Source organism: Cheilinus undulatus, linkage group 17 (genome assembly GCF_018320785.1).
Source record: "Cheilinus undulatus linkage group 17, ASM1832078v1, whole genome shotgun sequence".
NCBI lineage: Eukaryota > Metazoa > Chordata > Actinopteri > Labriformes > Labridae > Cheilinus > Cheilinus undulatus.
The window spans coordinates 21798600-21821704 of NC_054881.1; the positions used below are offsets into that span (position 1 = coordinate 21798600).

Here is a 23105-nt window from a genome sequence, read left to right on the forward strand (position 1 = left end):
ACACAGATTACAGAGGCTGTGACACGAACACACAAAACACACACTGCTGAGAGAGGAAGTAGCTCATGAGCCGGCGTATACATCCCCCCCACACACAAACACAGAAACTCAGTGCTTCGTCACTTTGTCATCCACTACCTCTCAGTATCTGTCTCTCTTTGGCAGCAGCAGCAGCAGAAACTCTCGCTGATAGACTGAACAAATACACAATACAGCCACCTCACGGACCGCAGAGGGGCCGAGGATTACCATCCTAAATATGGTGAGTACAAATAGACTGTTTTAGATCTCTTTAGATAGAAAACAGCTTCTCTGACCAGCTTTGAGATAATTCCGTAAAACAAGCTGCCATTTGACATTTATTCTAGGACATACTTTACATTTCACACCTTACTTTGAACATTAGTATAATTTATTTGTAACAAACCTTTTCCTGAACATATTGATGAAATCATTAAAACTTAACAATTAAACAATTATGTTCAAGGACTAATGTGATTCAAAAAAATGTTTAACCCTGGTCACAAATCAAATTTTTATTGTGTTTGATTTTTAAGGCGTCTTTTTTCATATTTCTTTACACAGCCTTTGTAAAAACATGCAAAGTTGTGTCAAAGTGCTGTCATTTTTGGTTTTATATCAACTACATTGAGCAAGAAAAAAGCTGTTCCTCTTTACTTTGACCCCAGAATCTTTTGTCTCTTCTTAAGCATGACAATTGGGTTTGAAATGTTCTTATTCTAGGTTACAGCCCAGATATTGGAATTTTTTATTTCAGCTGCATCCCAAGGAAAACTAGATAAATAAAAATTTCAGTGGCTGATATCTTTGTTTCAACACTTTGATGCTTGTAAGCAGTGCTGCACTGATGCTGTTGATGCAGAATGTGAATTTCAACTCTGATCTCTGCTTTAATTTTCATTGTCTAGTTTATAGGAAAATTACTGTCTGAACTGTTTTAGAGCAGGATCAATAAAACCTTTTATGGTCATCATGGCTGCTGTATGGTTATAAATTGTGCTTCTGTGTTGCATTGTTCCAGTATGTTACAAGCTTTTTTACCAGAATTTGAAGGTTTTTTACAAAATTGCAAATGCACAAGCTTTTAGAGAAGCAGTAATTGCAACTGTCTGGTATTGGGTAATTTTTAGTTCACTATGGTTAAGAAACAGAAGCATGATGAGGGAACTTTCCTCTATTTCTTTACTTCTGATTTCTATTCTGCTACATGTCTGGCTTACTGTTAACACACTTCATTATGCCACCTGTGCAAGGACATCACTGTCACCATCAGTGACACTCCAACAAGCAACAACTACAAACACTCAGATATGGCTTCCTTACATGCTTTCTAAATACAATGTCAGAAGTTTTTCTGCCACCATTACAACATGATATCATTAAAGAGTGTTTAAAGTATGGACGTAGTCTCACTAACTTCACTTATTGGCCTCTGAAGAGGCGTTTGAACCTATTGATTGCAGTCACTGTATTGGGAATGGTAACCCTATGGGCAATCTAGTAACAGATGAAGCTGTGAAGTTGAAGTCAGTCTTCAGTCTCCTACAGCCAAGTTGGTTGTACACCTGAATGTGACATAAAGCTACCAACTTAAAGTTTTACTATATGCACCAGATAGATCTGTTTATCTTATGCCTGGGTGTAGATTTTCGGCCCACAATGGAGCGGGCCAGATTTATCCAATGTCATGAATAGAAAACGGGCAGCAATGTTCATGAAATTTACAACCAACATACACTGGCAGTGCATCTTGTTGTTTATGAAAAGGTATGAAGACGAGATAGGGTGAATCATCTTTGATCAGATCAACAAGTCTGAAAGTTTACTCAGGCAGTGAAGAAAAAGAAGGTTTTGTTTGAGCAGACAGGCTCTGGTGAATATATCGAATTATTTACCCACATACGTTGCAAACACAAAGAAATAAAGCTCTCTGTAGAACACAATCATCCATTTAAAAAATACTGATACAATTTAGTAAATGAACCATGTTGGGCAATAATTTGATTGAAAATACTCCTAAATTCCAGGAGTATTTTTCTGGTCATGGCTTAGTAACAGCAATGTCAAAGTAAACTTTGTCTATACATCATTTATCATCATTCATTTTAAAGTCATATTATAGAGGGGAAATTGTTCCCTGATCTATGGTAGTTCGACCGTCATAAATACACACTTCCATCAGCCCTCGTAGACAGTAGGCAATAGTGTTGTACTCAAGACCACACTATCCAAGACCAAGACTTGCCCGAGACCGGAGCTCACCGAGACCAAGACAGGATCACGGCTTCTGGGGGTCGAGACTGAGAGAAGCCGAGACTGACACAAGACCAAGACCATAAGAATCCATTTTAAAACACCATGACTAGGTTGAACAGTCAAAGAGCATTCTCTCTATAATTTTAGTTTTCTTTTTAATAAATCTGAAAGATAAATACAAAGTGTCTGCAACTCTTTCAAAGCACAACATGCAAAAATCTCAATTCTTAACAAATTTGATCAACTAACGTCTTGCAAAAAATAAATCCTTGTATGTATTTAAAAGCCAATAACAAGTCTGGAATTATTTTAAATATCTGAAAATGAGATGTTGATCTAGATTTGTCAGGTGAATGAGGCCTAAAGTAAGTGTTCAGAGGTATTTCTGATTAGAAATAAGATGGACTGATGTCCAAGTTTTTGCAGGTGTAGCTATTTGTTGTTTAAGTAAGTGCTTCTCCTTATTATCACATTAATGAATTTAAAGAATAGCAGATCAGTGCCAGTCTCGACTGGTCTTGATGGAAAGTCCTGAGTCCGGCCAGCTCGAGTCCGAGACAGGACCAAGACAGTTATAATGTGGTCTTGAGACCGGTCTCAAGAACTACAACACTAGTAGGCAACCAGTACTCTATTTATGTTGTGCTTTAACCATCCTCATCATTACATGCTTAATGCAATCAGGCCAGTTTGCATGGAAAGGGGTGTTTTTCCCAAAATAACTGCATAATGGCGCAACATCTCTGCGTGCTGGTGCAGATGAGTGGTGATTGGCCAACAACACAAAAAGGGGAGCATTAAAGCTATGGCTTTTAACTCATTAACAAAGTTTTAGAGCACAAACTTTTTCTATGAAGCTTTAACAAAGAATCACATGGCAGGATTCATTTGAAAATCTTTACTTAAAAAATCAGATAGATTATTATTATTATGAATCAGAGATCTTCTTAAGAACAAAAAAGGAGGAGAAAAGCCATTATCTGTTTACAAACAGAGCTTCTGCTACTAAAAATACTGTAAATGAGTTGAATGCATACTCTTCAGTGAACACTGCAACATCAGTGTTTTTGGTCATATTTTGGGTGTTATTTTGATGATTTCAGGCTAGATAAGAAACAGAAAAAGGTCTGTTATTTTGAATTGTTTTAAAAAGTTTACAAGTAGTTTCATATTATTCAGTTTTACAAAATGTTAACAGGTAACACGGTAAACTGTAGAATGGCTGAGCATGAGCAAAGGCATGATAACCTAAGTTCCTATTGCATTTTTTGGTGAAACTTAAAAGAAATCAGTTAATATTTCGATTGTTAATTGACTGACTATGCAGAAACTTTAATTTTTCAAAAATTATTTTTTTTACACCAAACAAGCATTATTGAGACTTTCTATTACGCCAAGTAGAAAGAAGTAGCCTATGAAGACTTTTAAGAGGCAAGTTCTGTAGCCTTTATGATAAGAAAGCTACACTTCCTCCTGAAAAAGTGTGTGTTTTCTCAGGCTACATTAGGGTGTGAAATTATTTCAGTTAAAATGACACATTATAATTACTGGCAGCTGCATGGTTTGCTGTAAGTGTGACTGTTTTTACACTTTTTAGCTGACTGTTACTGTCAGAAACAGAATATATATTCTTTACTTTTACTTCCCCTTTAGCTTCATTTTGTACATTTATACTTTCTGTTGTTCAGTTCCCATCACTTTTACTGCCTATCTGTAGGAATAGCCGTGTCTGTGTGGCTGTGTCATAACTATCAGCATAATCAACACTCTATATCTCTCTTCCTCATTTGGCGTCTCTTACTCCGGTCAAACCAGCCTCTATATGAAAAAGGTGCAGCTGCTGCTTGTTCAGAGACACATTATGCAACCACTTAGTCACTGGACTAAAGCTGCACCAAGCCTGATCTCAAGGCCACATTGTGGTCTGAACTTGTAGTTAGTGATAAAACCTCCCCCTAATGGAAGTAATATCCAAAAAATTAAGCTGTTGTTCACTTTCATTTCAGTTGTGAGAGCTTATTTAGCCTCACATCAGGTATAACCTCCCTCATCCTCTTCTCCCATTACTCAGTACAGTGCTGTTTGTTTAGCCATCGAAAAAAGTGTGCAGATTATTAACCAGTGTGTTTATAACTATGATAAGCCAGGCAGTCAATACAAACTGTGTTTTGAAAGCAATAAATAATTTTACATGTTGTAACCTGCTAAATGACCAAAGCATACAGCAAAAGCAACACAAAAATGGTTTAAAGAGAACAAGGAGAATGTTCTGGAGTGGCTGAGTCAAAGCCCAGACCTCAGCCAGACCTCAGTCCAGTAGAGAATTTGTGGCTGGACTTGAAAAGGTCTGTTCATGACCGACCTCCATGAAATCTTACAGAGTTTGAGCAGTTTTGCAAAAAACCCTTTTTTTTCTGTTGTTGGACCTCTGTTTGCTTAAGTGTCTCTAGCATGCACATCCTGAATCTATTTTTGATTCTGGCTTTCTATTCTGGTTATAAATTCTCCCTTTTGTATTTTCTCCCTAGAGTGCCAAGGGTGATGTAAAGGCCATGATGGCTCGCTTCCAGACAGGCGGATCCAGCACTGATGAGACTTCTTCTACAGCGGTGGGACGCCCAAAGCAACCCCTGCACCCAACCCTCTCTTCTGGTCCCACCATTCCGACAAAGAAACCTGTCCTGGAGAGTCTCTCTGGTAGTGCAGCAAATACTCCTTCAAAACCTCCTGCATATCTTAAAAATACAGTCTCAACTAAAAGTGACACAGATGTACATGAACCAAATAAAACCAAAGCCTTGGCTAACCGCTTTGGAAGCCCACAGGATGACTCCAACACCAAACCTTTTATTGGTAACAAACAGCAGGTGCCCTTTAAGTTACCTGTTTCACAAGCTTCTGATAATAAAGGCCCGGTTACGAAGCCTCCTTTCAACAAGCCCACTCTGACCCACACTATGTCTGATCCCAAACCAGCCTTCCCTAAACCCTCCCCTGCGGCTGCCTCCAAGCCCAGCTGGGTCAAAGAGGACAGCGGTGGAGGTGTAACCAGCTCTACACCGAGCAAAGTTCCTTTACAGCACAAACCGCCCAGCAGCCTTGGAAAGTTAAGACACCAGAATGAAGAGACAGCAGGATCGGATGCTGCAAACAAGCTTCCCCCTATGCCAAAATCTCCTTATAAACCCACCCCAGGCTTCAAGAACTCTCAGAATATGTTCAACAAGGAGGACAAGACTCAACCATCAGATGACGATGGAGCCAAGAAGCCTCCCCTGAGCGCCATCACGGACACTGCAAGCAAACCTCCCCCTATTCCAAACTCAACCTTAAAGCCCACGTCCAGCTTCAGGAACACTCAGAATATGTTCAACAAGGACAGGGAGAAGGCTGAAGCATCAGATGATGCGAAAACAGATGGAGCCAAGAAGCCTCCACGGACCACCAACACAGACGCTGAAAACAAACCACCACCTATTCCAAACTCGACCATAAAGCCTGCCTCCAGCTTCAGGAACACTCAGAACATGTTCAACAAGGAGAGGGAAAAAAATGAACCATCAGATGGCGGCATGAAGACCACTCCGCCTCCCAAACCTCCAGCCAGTAAAAAACCCAGCATTAAGAGGCCATCTCAGACCAGCAAGGTGAAAGACGTTGCCACCTCAGGCCCAAAGCAAAACCCCCTCCCCAACAGTTTAGCTTTGGGCCCTGCTCCTGCTAAGCCTAACCGACCTCCTAAAGTCAACCTGGAGAACTTTAAAAGAGGTGCCGAGGCCCCGGATGAGGGTAAGTTAGACTCAGTTTGACAGCTATGTTTGTTATGTCATAATATCAAGAGATAACATACAGCAGATGTGCTGTTGTACTGAATATCAGCACGGTTGTTAATCCCATCATGCAGATATTAAGTATAACTGCACAACCCCAAACAAAATTTTAATTATTTAAACTATTATGGTTTTGTCAAATCTGATTAATAGGTCAGGAATTAGTATTGTATGACTATAAACTTGATAGGTGTTATATCAGTATCATTATGTCAGTTTTCAGCAATTACAAGAAATCTTACCATATTTCAATGCAAACCAAGACTGCTTTGACTTTTAAATACTCCAAACCCTGCTTAAATAAAAACAGCATTACAAATGTGCAAAGTGTGATCACACTTTTAGGTCGACACAAAAGTCATACAAGCTTTCTTAAACTTCACTGAGCAGGAAGCTTCTGCTTTTACTCAGAAAATCCTTTCCAACTATATTCAGTTAAATATAGCAAAAAAAAAAAACCCAAGGTATTCAATGTTCAAAATTGAAAGACTTAAATTTTTTAAAAAATATGCATACATTCATGATTGGATGCTTCCAACATGTTCCAAAAGAGTTGGGATGGAGAGGCATCTTCCACTGTGTTGCATCATCTTTTCTTCTAACAACACTCTGTAATGTCTGGGAACTGAAGACAATAGTTGAAGTATTGAAAGTCTGAATTATCCTCCATTCTTGCTTGATGTACATCTTAAGTTGCTCAATACCAGCTCACTATACTTTTTCAATAAAAGACAAGTCTGGACTGCATGCAGGCTAGTCTAGTACCTGCACTCTTTTACTGTGAAGCCATGCTGTTGTGACTCGTATAGAGTGTGGCTTGGCATTGTCATTCAGAAAAAAGGAGGCACCTCTCTGAAAAAGTTGTCATGTGGATTGAAGCATATGTAGCTCCAAAATCTGTATGTTCCTCTCAGAATTAATCGTGCCTTGACAGATGTGTAAGTTACCCATGCCAGCATTAATACACCCAAACACCATCACTTCACATCCTCTTTAGCTGAGGCATCTCAATCACCATTAGTTCCAAAAATAATCTACATTGTGAACTTGTCAGACCATGGCACACTTTCCACTTTTGGTCAGTCCATCTCAGATGAAGCCCGGCCCAGGGAAGTCAGCATCCCTTCTGGGTGTTGTTGATATATGGCATTTACTCTGCATAGTAGAGCCTTAACTTACATTTGTAGATGCAGTCACATCCAGTGTTAACTGAAATGGTTTTCTGAAGTATTCCTGAGCCCATGTTGTAATGGCCATTACAGAATGATGCCCTTTTATAACATGGTGGTGTCTGTGAAGAGCTTTCCCCTGATTTTTTGAATCATTTGATGATATTATGGGCTATAAATTGAATTTCTAAATTCCTTGCAATTGCCATTTGAGAATCATTGTTCATAAAGTGTTGGACTATTTTCCAGTATACAGAACCCCATCACTCACTTTAAAAAAAGCCTTTCAGGAGTTTTCATATTATGCTCAATCATGGTACCATCATCTGTTACTAATTAACCTAATGAGGAATACTCATCATAAATTTTACCATTTTATTACAAAATGAATATACAGTCTATTTGATGGAGAAGGCTCAGCTCAAAAGATGCTCCCCAGTTTAGTCAAGCAGCATGCATTGACTTTCCAGGGAGCGCATAGCTAGAGACCTCCATATGGATAGATACATTAATGACATACTAGTGAATACAATTAAATTAGTTCAAAGGCAATTAATCCATAGTAGCATGAATCTGAAAATGGGCGGTTGCAACAAGCTTAATGCTACAAAGGAGGAGGCTGAGATGGAGAAGGTTAAGATTTGCCAGCAACAGCAGCGTGGTTCATCAGTATTAATGTAAGCAGGGATTAGTAAAAAGTTTGTCATATTTAAATACACCGTTGTGTTAAGAGAAAGAGCTGTGATTGGCTTTGGGAGCTTGGAGGCGATAATTGGGATCAGCTGGCCGCCAGCTGATCATGACTACCTGCATGAACCAACGCTAGGCTTCATATCTGTAGAATGTTCCAGGAGCTTTGGAGCATTTCACAACTGTCCTAGTCTGACATCTGACCTCTTGCCCCTGTTCCAACTTTTCTGAATGTGTTGCGGGCATTTAATTTAGATTGTGTTAATACAATATAATTATAAATATAATTAATTATCTTCTCCTTATGCTGCATTTAGTTCAGTATAGGTTGAAAATGATTTGCAAATCACAGTATTCTGTCTTTATTCACATTCTACACAGTGGCCCAACTTTCTGGGAATGTGACCAATTTGTCTTGCAAAAAGGAGATATTAACTTAGAGAAATCAAGCATAACTGGTTGAGCATCTATCAACCACAACAACTCTTCAGAACATGAATAAGTAGTTATAAGGTTTAAAAGACACCAATCAAGTAACACCCCTAGCCCCCACTGACACACACACACTTCTAACTTGCTATATCGAGCAAGTAATAGACTAAACTTGCAAAGAACAGGAAACAAGTAAGACTGAGGAACAGGGTTTTAGAAGAGAAAGTCTGACAGCTAGCTGGGCCACACATGTTGTCCTGCAGGCAGAAATATTTCCACTCTTTCTGGCTGCATCATTTGTTTTCCATTTATATGAACTGTCTCTTTCTCTGCTCCTAATCTTGGTGCTACAAAGTCCGCATTTTAATTACGACAGCAGTGTCCTTTTCTCTAAGTAAACATGTCAAAATAAGCAACATAATACCCTCTAAGATGAACCAGTCATCTGCTGTCACAAAAATACAATCACACTGAAAAACAGCATCTAGGCTTCATTAAAGTCTGATACACAAGAGGTTTCCTCTGATGAGGCCTGCGTGTGAAATGATATCTTAGGCATGAAAAAGGCTTGCCTCACACATACATGTGGTCACAGTGATGTTAGAAACTGATCGTGTATAGTTTACTTTGAGCTACCTGACCAAACAGAGAACAACTCTCCCTTGTTTGACAGAGAAACTCTTTGAACCTGAATTTTGTACAAAGTTGGTACAAGTAATATGGAAGCTGCTCAATATTTATTTTGAGTTTGAGATGAAAGATTAAAGTCACACAACAAACTCAGTTCCTCTATTTCCCCCGGGCAAGTTCCCTGTCCAGTTTCTCCTTTCTCCTCCCCCCTGCTGTGTGCTCTGACAGCTGAGTCTGTTTCACCACATGGGGAAGTAAAATCCAGCAAACAGGGAGAGTTTCATGTGAGAAGCTCTGTTTTTAGACACAAAGCTGATCTGAATTGATTTCCATTCAGCAGTGAAAAATGAATCGAAACCAAATGTAACTTGTTGGATATTATCACTTATTTGTGCATTTGTTTTCTTTGTAAATCTAACTGCAGTTTGTGCTTTGTCAGAGGTAAATTATCAGCTCCAAAGGTCATGGATGGAGCATTTAAAATTCAAGTTTCTCTTCCTTGTTCTCCCATTTCATTTATGGACACTATTCATCCTATTTTCAACTTATTTTGCCCTGAGAATGTGCTGATGTAGAGTTCACTGAATGCAAGCGGTAGACCTACTTGTCTAGTACCAGTCTGAAATACCTGTCCTGGAGTTTTCACTTTTGCCCACTGTACACTTTTACTCAAATGCACATTAGAAGTGTTTGCTATACACTTTACTGAGATGGTTTTCAGAAAGTGATTATATGCACAAAGAAAATATTGTGCTTACAGGTTTTGTTAGATGAAAATTCCACAGAAAAATTAACTCTGCAACAAACATTAAAACAATGCTGAAATAATCATGCATCCAAATACAAAAAATCATACAAGAATATTCCATCTCCAGAATGTTCCCTTTTTATTTGACCTAAATTAGACTGTCAAACAATGAAAGTTTTTAGATTACACTTAATCCCTGACTTCAGATCTTAAATTGTGATTACACAGTTTCAATGATGTGTACAATTTAACCATATTGCATTTGAAAACAAATCTTTGAGTCCCCTTTGGCAGTATGAGTTAGTTCTTAATAGTTTCTTCAAATCAATGCAAATAAATGTATTTAATGAGCTTGACCTTTAGATTTTTAGTTTTAATTACTTAGAGCTAGGACAGCTCAAAAGTGCTTAAGATTCAGAAGTATGCAGGAGTGCATGTACAAAATGACTCCCAGAAGTCCAGTGATCCCCAGTTAATGCAACAGCATTTAGATGTATTGACATTCCAGGGAAAACCTGGCTTTTAATTTGACAAAAATTACATCTGGAAGGAAATAATATTAGCTAAACCACTGGAAAAAAAAGAACTTGCTATGGATATAGATGCAAATGAAAACAACGAAAGAGAAAGTTAAAAAGTGAAATTGATATCATAAAATGCAGGCTACTTTTGAGTTTTCTAAGCCATGTAGGGTTTTTTTGGGTTAAAACAACAATTTCAAGATGGCGTTTTTTCATCACTGTGAAATCAGGAAGACGCTAAGCTGAGAAGTATCCTGGTGCTGCCCTCTATGGTGGCTTAACTATGTTTTAACTTCAACAGCAATTTAGCAGATAAAAGCAATGTAAAGAATTGTATGCATCAATTTTGGACCTTCAATGACAGCCCTAATTTGAAGTAATTTTTCCTGTAAGTTTTGCACTAAAGATTTGAAATGTAAGACATTTACTCCCCACGGTGTATGTTAACTTTTTGTTGGGAACAGACCAAAACCTGATACCTCCAAAATCCCCACTTTTCAGGGAACTATTAAAAAAAAGCTGTATTTTTCCAATTAATAAGACACTTACTGGTCACAGTTAGCATCATTTTAATGCTTTTAATTGTTTCTAGAAGTGTGTTAAAACCACCTCATGGATGTAAAGGGTGACCAAAAGCACTGCTTTATTAAAAAAAATATGAAAAATGGAGATACAGGGTTGTAGCCTGATGAAAGCGTTTTGCTAGTTGTGACTTGTCAAACCTGGGTGACTGGCCCTGTTTCCCTTGCTGGGATTGAAAAAATGTATCTATTCATTTGTTTATTTCTATATTTATAAGGTGTTCTTATATAAGCCACAAGTCTCTTCATAAAGACTTTTTTCTTTGACCCCCTGTGTTTTTGTTTCAGGTCCTGGCACTTTAAAGAAACCCTTCATCCCAACTCCTCAGCCCTCTCACCCCAGTAACAATGGCAACAACGTGACCCCAGCTCAACCTCTACCGCCTGCACTTCCTAGCCTGCCTCCACGACATCCTGCAGCCATGTAAGCCAATCTATCACACAGGCAAACACAGATAATACATGCTGTAAGTTAAAACCAAAGCAAAAATCCTGACTTCACTTTTTAGGGTCCTGCAGGATGAGTGCTACGATGATGTTGACGAGTTTAGCAGCCCTCCACCTCCTCCTCTACCATCATCTGCAGGTTCAGTATTAGTCACTATTTAAGAAAACAAACGCTTTCATGACAAGCCGGAGATATTCCAGGACAGACTACCCTATAAAATCTTCCTAAGTTGCTTTTTCAAAAACATTCACTTAAAGCAGGAAGTTGTCCCTATCAGACAGGAATGTGGGACTCTGTGGAGGAAAGGCATGACCCATAGGTACATATTCACTTATATGTCTATGATGGATGAAGCTGGGTTTACAGTTTACAAGTTTAAAGATGCAGCAGGGCAAATTTAGGAAATGTTCAAAAGTTTTGTGCATGTGTGAAAACAACTTTAATTATCATATCTAAGCAGTGATCAGTCTGTCTCACTGTTGCCAACTTGTTTCCTACTCGAGCAATGTTATTCTGGTTAAATGACTTATTCAGTAGTTTACTTCTAATTGTGGGCTACATGTAGAGGTGGTGTTACCATTTTGCAGAAGAAGAAAAATGCCTGGGGCCTCATGCTCCAAGGGGCCTCCAGATATAGCCAGTAGTCAATAGGTGTGCATCTCATATGAAGAATATGTTTAAATTTACTTTCATTATAATTGCAAATGAGGGAAAATAGAGTTTGATTGTCATTAAAAAGTCTCTGGGGTGGACCTGCCAGCTGGAGTGAGGAGGTGAGGTTCAGAAGCAGCACACTAGCAAACTGCATTAAGATCAGCTTGGTTGGAAATGAGGGGAACAAGGTAGGTAGGAGGAAAAGTAAGGAAGGAATGGTGTTTGGCAACAGATTTTATACATCATCATATCAGGGAACTCATATGAAGCTGTTCTGGTCTGATCCTTAAGCATGTTTAAAAACAAACATAAACCGATGTTCTTGAATGCAACACAATGCAAACAGAAGAACTCTCTGCTCTGAAGCATTGTTATGCAACACTGAATTTGCTTTGGGCCTCATATACAGCACCTATAGAAAGTATTCAACCCCTTCATCAATCATGGTCAATACAATTTGGCTTTTTTTGACCCCCCCCCCCCCCCAAAAAAAAACACCCCCCCACACACCCCCCCACACCCCCACACACACACACACACACACACACACAAAAGAAAAAAAAAAACCGTGGACACTGAAATTGCACTCCATTCTTCTTTGCAAAACTGCTCAGGCTTTGTCAGGTTTCATGGGAACTGGATGTGCCCAGTCACAAATCCTGTTAGACTGAGGTCTGGGCTTTGACTCGGCCACTCTAAATCATTCACCTTGTTGTCTTTAGACCATTTCTGTGTAGGTATGCTTCAGGCCATTGTGTTGATAAATTAAATATTCACCCTGCTGTAGTTTAAAAAAATAAATGAATACAACTTTCCTCCTGGATTTTCCAATATGTTTTGCTGCATTTATTTTACCTTGTACCTTTACAAGCCTTCCAGGGCCAGCTGCCAAGAAGCATCCCCACAGCATGATGCTTCCACCACCATAGAGTTGATGAAGTCAAGACTTTGGTATCTATAGTTCATATTTAAGTGTATCCTGTAGTTCTCTGGCTTTGTCACCCGAAAGAGATGCTTCATAATAGTCTGCTCACTCACTATGAATGCTTTTAACTAGATGGAGAAGGGCCACATTTTGGTCTTTGGCTGTGGCCTCTGAATTATTCAAACCATAAATATTGTAGCTATAATAAAAAAGATCATTTTCTCCTCTCATGTGAATTTACTGTTTCTCTTTAGGTCACCCAAGTCAGAGGAAAGAGGTGAGACATGCTGATTAACTTTAACTATAACATATAAACACATTTGAATAAAGATGGGCAGAGCAGATAATCAAACTTTAAAGAAATGTTAAATTACTCAGCATCTATTCATAATCCATCTTTACACCAATCTGACACGAATGATAAAATGTGTTTACTAAGGTGGCAAGTGACGATGATGATGGAGAGATGTATGAAGACCTTGATGATCGATGGTAAGAGATCCATTTTCATCTGATGTAGTCCGATATAAAAACAAAAGAGTACATGGCAAATACTTGTGTATGAGGGGGTTGAGACTCTTCAGTGTAATCTCCACTTATTTTTATACTGTTTGGATATGTAGAGCAGTTTATTTAAGCACTGAAAGCCCTTTTGGTTTTTGTGCCACTTGGTAAAGATGCAAATTTTTACTAACATCACCCTCTAGTGGATGTTTACTGACACTACAAGAAGTATTTTTCATTGAATGGCATAGGGAAGCAGTTATCTTCCACTTTTGAACAACTTAGTGCTGCCGTGTTGATTAAAAGGTAATAGTTTGGTGATATAATGTATTTCCCTGTGATACTGTTGGGTTATTAACTTTAGAGGCTGTGGTATACAAATTAGCATTGGATAACATTTTGTGATCGACAGTCTTGTTTAAAATATAAATAAATGAAAAACCTAAGCATATTCAGCCACTAAAGTAGTCTGAATTCTGTTGCTTTATTTAGCCTTTTTTTAAATAGTGGTTTTGTCTGCACAAGTGTATGTTTGGAATCACTGGTGTAATCTAGCAATTTCTTTCTCTATCAAACAGGGAAGCAGCTGAAAAGCCAGACAAGAACAAAGAGAAAGAGGAGAAAAAGCGTCTGGAGGCAGAGAAGAAGGAGCAGAAGGAACGTGAGAAGAAGGAACAAGACGCAAGGAAGAAATTCAAAGTAAGAAAAATGAAACTTTCAGCTAAACATGTAAAACTTCTACTGAATTAATCACAGATTCTCAAACTCTGCTGTGCCCCTGTAGTATTATCCACTGCCAGGGACTGTTCATTATTTACATCTACTTCAAGTCTAATGCTGTTTTGTTAAGCCATGGTTGACTGTTAACTGGTTAAACTCTGTATACAACTGAAAGAAATGATGCTGAGGCTATTCTAGTCATAACTGCTGGCAAGGAATCTAAAGCACCTGTTTGTCAGAGTATAGTTGATCATTATATATACACGTTACCATTTTCAAAACCTGTTCTATCCAGCAGTTGGCCACCAAATATAAAAAATATAAACCCAAGTAAAGGCCAAATTTTCTTCATACTGGACCTTAGTTTCCTTCATGTCATCTGCAGCTCTGTGTTAATGTGTTTCCTCATGATTGTGCGTGTGTTAGCTGGTCGGACCCCTGGAGGTGATTCACCAAGGTAAAGCTCGCGTGGACTGCCGAGGTGGTAAGACTGACCTGGGTCTGAAGCAGGGAGACAGTCTGGACATCATCCGCGTCCAGGGCAACCCAGAAGGAAAATGGTTGGGACGGACACAGGACGGATCCAGTAAGTTCAGCTGCTCATCCCACATTTGTCAAGTCTGATGAAACTGCCACATCATTCAGGTCTCTTCTGTGAATAAAGAACAATCAGACAAACCAGTCTTCTTTTTTTCATCATCAGAATACAAACTACAAACATGCAATTCATTACACCATAATTCTAATTAAGAGAGAAAAAGACCGTTGTCTATGTGTTCGTTACAGTTGGCTATGTGAAGACGACTTCAGTGGAGATTGACTTTAACAGTCTGAAGAATCATAAACCTCAGCAGGCCTACGACCCCGAGGTTTATGATGACGTCGATGTGGCCTTGCATGATAACAGGTACAAAAATGTCACATACAACAGTTTGATCCAGTATTTACCCATTAATCACACCTCTTATGTCAAGAGCTTTTGTTGCATTTCAAGACAGTAATGTCTGTTAGTGTATTGTACCCTTGTTAGAAAATTAAATCCAATAAGTTTTATCACATTACCATTCTATTTAAAGGGCTTTAAAATGTTTGTCTTTGGTTTGGAGGGTTTACCCTGGCAAATACATTCAGTGTTAAATAATGAAGCCAAAGCAGATAAACTGCAAATAAACTGCAATACCCTGAGTGACCACTTGAGGCTGGCTGCAAAAGCCCTAAAAGTCTCATTAACACCCATGTTGAACTTTCCATTTTGACAGCAGAAATAAACATGTTTAAGTCTGATACAAAAAAGGATTTGGTCAAAAAAATTAATGCTTTAATAGAACACATTGTACAGGGGTGAATTTGGGTGATTTTTTTTTTTTTCGTTAACTTGTCTGTTATGGTTTAAAAAAGGATATCAATTTATGCATTATTAGGGACATAATTGATATCAATGCAAGCCAGCACAATGTAGCTGTTTGTGAGAGGGTTTAAGACCTATCTCAGCTCCACCTATTTGTCTCTTAAATTAATCTGAGACAAGTTTTCAATATGCAATATGCAGACTGGACTCAAAAGACCTGTTCTTTGACCAAATGGCTGATCTTGGTCCATTTATCTCACTTCTTTCAGGTACTTACTGTTCAGGGGGATATTTTATGACTCATTCTTTATATCATCAAGGACACCAGCTATTCATGCATAATGCATAATTGGGGCAATGACTAAGCTGACAGTCAGCAGCAGTCAGTTGTAGCTGTATGCAAGTAGGCTCAAGGCCTGTATTTACTCACCTTTTTTATAGTTTGATCTAAATTTGAGCTTACTGTCCACTCTGGGGTGTATTTTTGGAAAGTTTTCCTCCCCCGTTGTCAAAAATAGTCCCAGTCACGCACGCTATATTCTCAGAAATGTGACCACATGAAAATGCAAAAACACACTCGTGTGTGCAATGAAGACCATGCTACGTAAGCATAGCAGTCTGTCCCTCACTGGGTAGGCAAAACAGCTCACTCAAGACAGCATGATGTCCTATAGATGCAAAAATGGTCTTGCCATTTGTATGCAATGTCAGTTTTATTTTCAAAGTTGTCCAACCAACCTACCTAGGTCTTGTCCAAAACTGCCTCAGACAGTCTGGTTGCAGACCATACATCTCAGACAGCTACTCTCACGACTGTTCTTATGAGACATCTTAAAATCTCAGAACAGAAATACATGCTACAATGTTAAAAATAAAAACAGATTAAACTTTCACTCAGGGTAAGGGTAAGGGTTAGATACCAAAAGTTAAAAGTCAAAAACCTGACCAGCAAAACCGATTTACAAAACATTTAAGAAAGCTGAGTAAACAGTCGGCTATTTACAGAAAAAAAGCACCTCCAGGGAAATATTACAATGCAGCCAGTATAGCTCACATAGCTCTTTTAGCTGTGTAATCTATATAGATAACTGAGCTATGTAACTAATGGAGCTACATAGCCAACAGAGCTAAAGCCAGAAACTGCTGTAAAAGCTATGTATCTACATAATCTGCATAGCGAAGTTTTCTTTGGCTACATTTGCTTAAACTCATGTTGCTAAAGATAATTTAGCTAAAGATGATAGAGCTATGCAGCTAATATAGATACATAGCTAAAATAACTAACATAGCTACACAGCTAACAGAGCCAAAGCTAAGCTCAAAAAGCAGCTATGTTAGCTATGTATCAAGGCTAGCTGTGTAGCTAAGTTTGCTTTGGCAGCATTTGATTGAGCTTACATTGCTAAAGCTAACTTAGCTATAGATAAAAGAGATATGTAGCTAATGTTGATATGTAGCTAAAATAGCTAGCGTAGCTACATAGAAAATGTAGCTTAAGCAAAGTTCACAAAGCAGCAATGTAAGCTACGTAGGTATGCTATCTTTGTAGCTTTAGCTACATTTGCTAAAACTCACGTGGCTAAAGCTAACTAGGCTACATTGGCTTATGTATTATCATTAATCATGCATAGCATAGCTATGTTAGCTTTAGATAAAGCCAACAAAATGGCTAAAGCCATCCACCATTCATGTAACTACTTCTAAAACTGAGCTATGCATAATTAACCCGACCGTTTTCTCTGTGTTAATGTATGAAAGGCCAAAAAGTTAGAAACACCTCTGTCTTTACAAATACCACCTATGTGAGGACCGCACTTTTCTTGTAAAGTTTTACTTACGCGTTGCTTAAACAACAATAACATTGTTAGCAAGAAAATAATTGGCAGTTTATTTTTTAAATTATGTAACACCTCGTGAAATTTAAAATGCTTCATTCATTCATCTTTGTGTTCTCTCTACAGTGGGAGCAGAGGACCAGGAGGTAGGATCAATATCTTTTATATGATTTCCCTGTTTTATGTTACTATCAGTGCATTCAGTTAAAATTCATTATGATGTGAAAAAGTCACCTTTTACATACTGGTACTTTTGTGTTCAATAGTTGTCCTTCCACCACTGCCAGGAGAAGACGGAGAAATATATGACGATGTTGTTGATCCAAACCTAGACGTCAGGTGGGAGCTCTGATTTAATTCGAAAAAAAAAAAAAAAAAGTCTAAAACTATTATTTTTCTTTTGTTTTTATGTGCTTGAACTCCACTCTAAAAACAGACTTTAAATGGAAATGAGTAATGGAATTAATACAGGGGAAAGATTTAAACATTACAAAAAAAAAAAAAATATGCAGGTTTTTAAATCTTCGATTGGCTCTCTAGTCCAGAGGATCCTGGGTCTTCTTCTTCTTCGAAGCCTCTTGGCTTCCTGCGGATATTTGAGCGGAGCAGACGTCCTCTCAGCACTAAAGAGTAAAATACACTCAGTAGTAAGACTGATCTCAGATTTACTGCTAACTCCTGTCTGACTTGCTTCATTAAAATGATTTTCTCACTGCTGCAGCATTTACTGAAAGCTCAATGGGATGTGAATCTATGATTTAAGTGTTGTGTCTGTTAATGTACTACCTGACTCATATAACTTGCATGCCTGTAACTGATGCATGACTGTTGACTAAATCACAAATCAGCTAACAGCATGTTTTAACAACAGCAAACACTTGAGTCACAGTGATCATGGTGACAACGGTTGTTGATCTGGGTTGCTTTTAATCATATTAACCAGTTCTTTGAATTGATCATATTATTAATAGATTACAGGTGTAACCTTGTGATCACTTTGTTTCTATTGTGCTAGAGTGCCTCCACCCAGCCAGTTCACTGCAGAGGTGAATTCAGGTATGCTTCATTGGACAAAATGCAACACCTTCCTGTTTGTCTCTTTCTATCCATTATAGCTGACAATATTGTTAAACCAATGAGATAAGATAAGATATTCCTTTATTAGTCCCACAAGGGGAAATTCTAAATTTACAGCAGCAAAAGTGGAGTAAACAAAGCACACAAATGAACAAATACAAAATAGGAAATATAGAAATGTAATTTACAAATCAAAACAATTATAAATACCATTTACAGCTGTTATGTACATATGAATATATTATGGATTGGAAATAGGGAGACACTTACATGTACACCAATATACACATATATACATACATAATTATATATATAGACATGTGTATAGATTATACATATAAATATGGTTTATTGCACAATCACTTGAGCAAGTGCATTTTAATTTAAAGAGTTTAAAAGTTCTCCTGTCTGTGATCACAGATCAGCAAGGAGCAGCAGTTGATGAGGAGATATATGATGATGTTGACTCTCAAAATGCTCCTCAACCTCCTTCGATCAGCAGGTACTGCACACGTCATCTTCAAAATGTACAAAAATGATCATACAGTGATTACAAAATTATTACAACATTATTTGAAGCATACAGAAAGTCTGCATTGTTTTTCTTCCTTTTTCTCTTCAGCCTCCTGTCACTGAAAGGCAAAATTAAAGCTGACGATTCAGACTCAAAGAGGCAGAAAAAGCTGGAGAAAGAGGAGAAGGAATTCAGGAAGAAGTTTAAAGTTTGTTGTTCTGTTAAATCCCTGTGAACTTTGTTCTAGATGTATTAATGCTTCTCCAAACAGTGTTATCATGGGATTGGTGTTGTAAAGAAAAATGTGTTTTTAAATAACTGTCAATGTATTTCAGTATGAAGGGGAGATCCAGGTGTTGTACCAGGTGACCATCATCCCGACACTGAATACTAAGAAGTGGAGCAGTAAAGACCTTCCGGTGAAAGCAGGAGAGAAACTAGACGTCATAGTTAAAGCTGAGGACAACAAGCTGGTCTGTCGGAACGAGGACGGCAAGTGTAAGTATCTGCTTGTTGTTAATAAATTGATACCTGATTGTACTATCTTTTTTAAATATTTGGACCACAAAGTTGGAGTCCTAAATCTGTGTCTGTATTTTACAGTTGGTTACGTTTTGACCAGCCACATTGCTACGGAGTAAGTAATGGATATGTACACTATGTACAAGTAGCCTCCTTCCTGATTTCTCTTTTTTTTGTGCATATTTGTAACACTTAAATGTTTCAGATCATCAAACAATTTTAATATTAGACAAGAGTAAATAAAAATGCAGTGATGATTTCATTTATTAATGGAAACAGCCATCTAAACCAATCAGGCCCTATGTGAATTAAGTAATTGCCCCTAAAGCTAATAAGTGTTTCTGTCACCCTTGGTGGCAGCTCTTCAAGCAAGCATTTACAATAACTGACGATGAGTTTTTTACATTGCTGGGGAGGAATTTTAGCTCTTTCCTTCTTCAAAGAATTGTTTTAATATAGCCACATTGCAGGGTTTTGTATTTTTTTGGACGAGATCAATCATGCCAAGTTGTCCAGCTCCTGAAGCACCTGGCAGCCCCAGATCATCACACTACCACCGCCACATTTGACTGTCGATAGAAGTTTCTAAATGCTGAATAATGAACACTGACCTGACACTGCAGGTCTTTAGATGTCGTTCTGGCTTCATTTGTGACCTCCTGGATGAGTTGTCGATGCACTCTTGGAGTAATTTTGGTGGGCCAGCTCCTCCTGGGAAGGTTCACCATCGTACCAAGTTTTCTCCAGTTGTGAATAATGGCTCTCACTGTGGTTTGCTGGAATCCCAAAACCTTATGTCTTTTTAACCCTGTCCAGACTGATAGATGTCAATGACTTTGTCAGACAGGTTCTATTTAAGGGATTTCTAATTCTGATCCAACATTGACCTGGGTGTGGCTAGTGAAACTGAACATAGCTTTTCAAAAAATGTGTCTAGTAAGTTCATTCATGATTTTACAAGAAGGGCAATTACTTTTTTCACACATTGCCAGGTAGGCAATTGCTGCATTTTTTTATTTGCTGAGGTCATCTTTGTCTATCTCTGACAATTTTACTATTTTGACAATAATTTATGCTGATTATTTCCTTCTTGCTTACAGTGATGGCGATATCTACGATGATATTGGAGACGGTATGTTTTTCAGCTTATTTGACTTCATTTTATATGAATCTACCAATAATGTATCAACTTATAAAACACTTGAAATAATAATATAATTCTTTTTCAGACTGCATCTATGACAACGATTGATTCCTGAACCTGCCCTGGATCTGTTGTTACACTCTGGGATATTTGTGTTATTTATTTCATCCATTCGTGATATGCAATGGGAGATACTTGTGGTCGGCCTTAAAATCAGATTGAGTTTTACTGTAAATGATCATTTCATTATTTATTAACAGGAATTTGAATCACTAAATAAATTGGTGTAACGGCAGGCTCATTCACAGATCTGGAATAAGGCTAGTTTTACTTCTTTTGGACAATATCTTCTTTACATAAGTACAAAAATATGGTTATTTTTCTTGCAACAGGCAAATAGTTTATATCATACAGCTGTTCACAGTATTTGCATCATTCCCTTTACTTAGATTCGTCCTCATTCAAACCTCTTTGATAAACTCAGCAGCTCTGTCTGTACATATATTACTGTTGCATTTATCATGTTTTACAAACTTAAGATCAGAACTTCTTAAGCCCAACACTGCATTTCTTGCTGTTTTTTCTCTAATGTACATTATGATGTTATATTACACTATCTGTAAGGGCCCCACTCAAGTTTAAACACCCCTTATCTCACTCTGATGTCTGGAGTTTCAACATGTAGACTGATCCATGATTACTGCCAAAGTGTTTCAAAAATACAGTATATAAAAGTATTATTGATCTACATGTAATCCTGTCTGTTTGCCTTTCTGCACACATCTTCATTGCTAAAGAAAGAGCATGTCTGCTCTGGTTTATGCTTGTATGATGTGTTTGAAGTTAAATCATACACATAAAGTTAAGTGAAGAATTAACTGGCTCTAAAAGCAAGTCAAATAATGTGCAGCAGAGAAACTACAGGTCAAAAATGATGTTTTCTCTAAGCAAGAAGAGATTCATTTCTACCTAGTGGCAGTAATCAGGAACTACAATGGAGCTTACTTGACACTGGGATTTAGAAGTTTGGTCTAAACTTCATGTCACGCCTCTTTTAATCTCTCTACACTGGCTTCCAGTTGCAGCTCGCATTAAATTCAAAACTCTAATCATTGCTTACAAAGCAGTAACTAAAACTGCTCCTGTTTACCTGGAGTCCCTCATCCAGGTCTACACCCCTTCTCGCCCACTACGCTCAGCCAGCGAAAGGCGCCTGGTACTTCCAGCACATCATGCTCCTAAGTCACTAGCTCGACTCTTCTCCTCTGTTGTCCCTAAATGGTGGAATGAATTACCCAACTCCATTCGATCTACAGACTCCCTCTCTACTTTCAAGAGAAGGCTAAAGACCCAGCTCTTCAGAGAACACTTTGCACTTAGCTAGGCAATTCTCTACTGTTGTCCCCAGTAGTAGATTGAGTCTCAGCCAGACTATTCTCCACTGCTGTCCCCAGTGGTTGAATGAGTTTCCCAACTATAGTTAGCTCGCACTGTCCTGCTCTACTTCTGGGATTTCTTTGCCCAGCTCTTTGGGAATGATCCAGCACTTGGTACTTGGTAAATAGTTGTTGTGAAGTCTAATGAATGGCGATTAGTGATCCCACATTTTCCTTGATTCATTGTTGCTGTCTAATAACAAAAAAAAACAAACATAAAAAACAAAAAACAAAAAACAAAAAAAAACAAAAAAAACAAACAAACAAACAAAAAAAACTACATAAACAACATATATTTTAGGTACTCTGCCTTAAACTCTACACGGCAGCACTTGCGTCCAATTGAACCTGAAGCACTTGATGGCACTTACTGATGTTGTTTCTTCTTGTCTAGATCATTGCTTGTGTTGTTCTTGCTCTCAAATGTACGTCGCTTTGGAGAAAAGCGTCTGCTAAATGACATTGTAACATTGTAACATTGTAACATTTATGCCAACATTTAAGTCATTGGACAACCTGATATACAGTCATGGACGAAAGTATTGGCACCCCTGGAAATTTTCTAGAAAATACACCATTTCTCCCAGAAATTGTAGCAATTACAAATGTTTTTGGTATACATGTTTATTGCCTTTATGTGCATTGGAACAACAAAAAAAAAAGACGGAAGAAAAAAGACAAAATTGACACAATTTTACACAAAACTCAAAAATGGGCCGGACAAAATTGTTGGCACCCTTTTAAAACTGTGGGTAAATCATTTTATTTCAAGCATGTGATGCTCATTTAAACTCACCTGTGGCACTAACAGGTGCTGGTAACCTAGAAATCACACCTGAAGCCAGTTAGAATGTATAAAAGTTTACTCAACCTTTGTGGTGTTATGTTTATTTTTATCCAGGGACAGTGTGCAATGGCGTTGATCATTCATACAAAGTAAATGAAAACATGGTTGCACCAGATTTAGCGAGTCGCTAATTTCCATCTGTTGTCCCACATAAAACTGACACAAAACATACACACACATGTGCCTGTGTGTGTCACACCAAGCATGGAGAAGAGAAAGAAGAGCCAAGAATTGTCTGAGGACTTAGGGAGCA

General features: G+C 38.1%; 1 protein-coding gene across 3 annotated transcripts; it reads left to right on the forward strand.

The window, feature by feature from the left end:
• The first annotated feature begins 117 nt into the window (after positions 1-117).
• fybb (FYN binding protein b) lies at positions 118-21726 on the forward strand. Of its 3 annotated transcripts, XM_041811618.1 has the most exons (19): positions 118-262; positions 4806-6066; positions 11167-11302; positions 11388-11464; positions 13160-13182; positions 13345-13397; positions 13988-14108; positions 14556-14715; positions 14916-15036; positions 17439-17458; positions 17579-17651; positions 17853-17942; positions 18328-18368; positions 18810-18891; positions 19012-19111; positions 19239-19401; positions 19507-19540; positions 20526-20557; positions 20655-21726. In XM_041811618.1, exons 1-19 carry the CDS (start codon positions 260-262, stop codon positions 20675-20677), a joined length of 2613 nt encoding a protein of 870 aa, XP_041667552.1. In that variant the 5' UTR covers positions 118-259; the 3' UTR covers positions 20678-21726. The 3 variants fall into 3 exon arrangements, 2 of the variants coding, with proteins under 2 accessions (XP_041667552.1, XP_041667554.1); XM_041811620.1 differs by lacking the exon at positions 17853-17942; XR_005993231.1 differs by lacking the exons at positions 19012-19111; positions 19239-19401; positions 19507-19540; positions 20526-20557; positions 20655-21726 and having other exon boundaries at positions 17853-17959; positions 18810-18890.
• The last annotated feature ends 1379 nt before the right edge of the window (positions 21727-23105 follow it).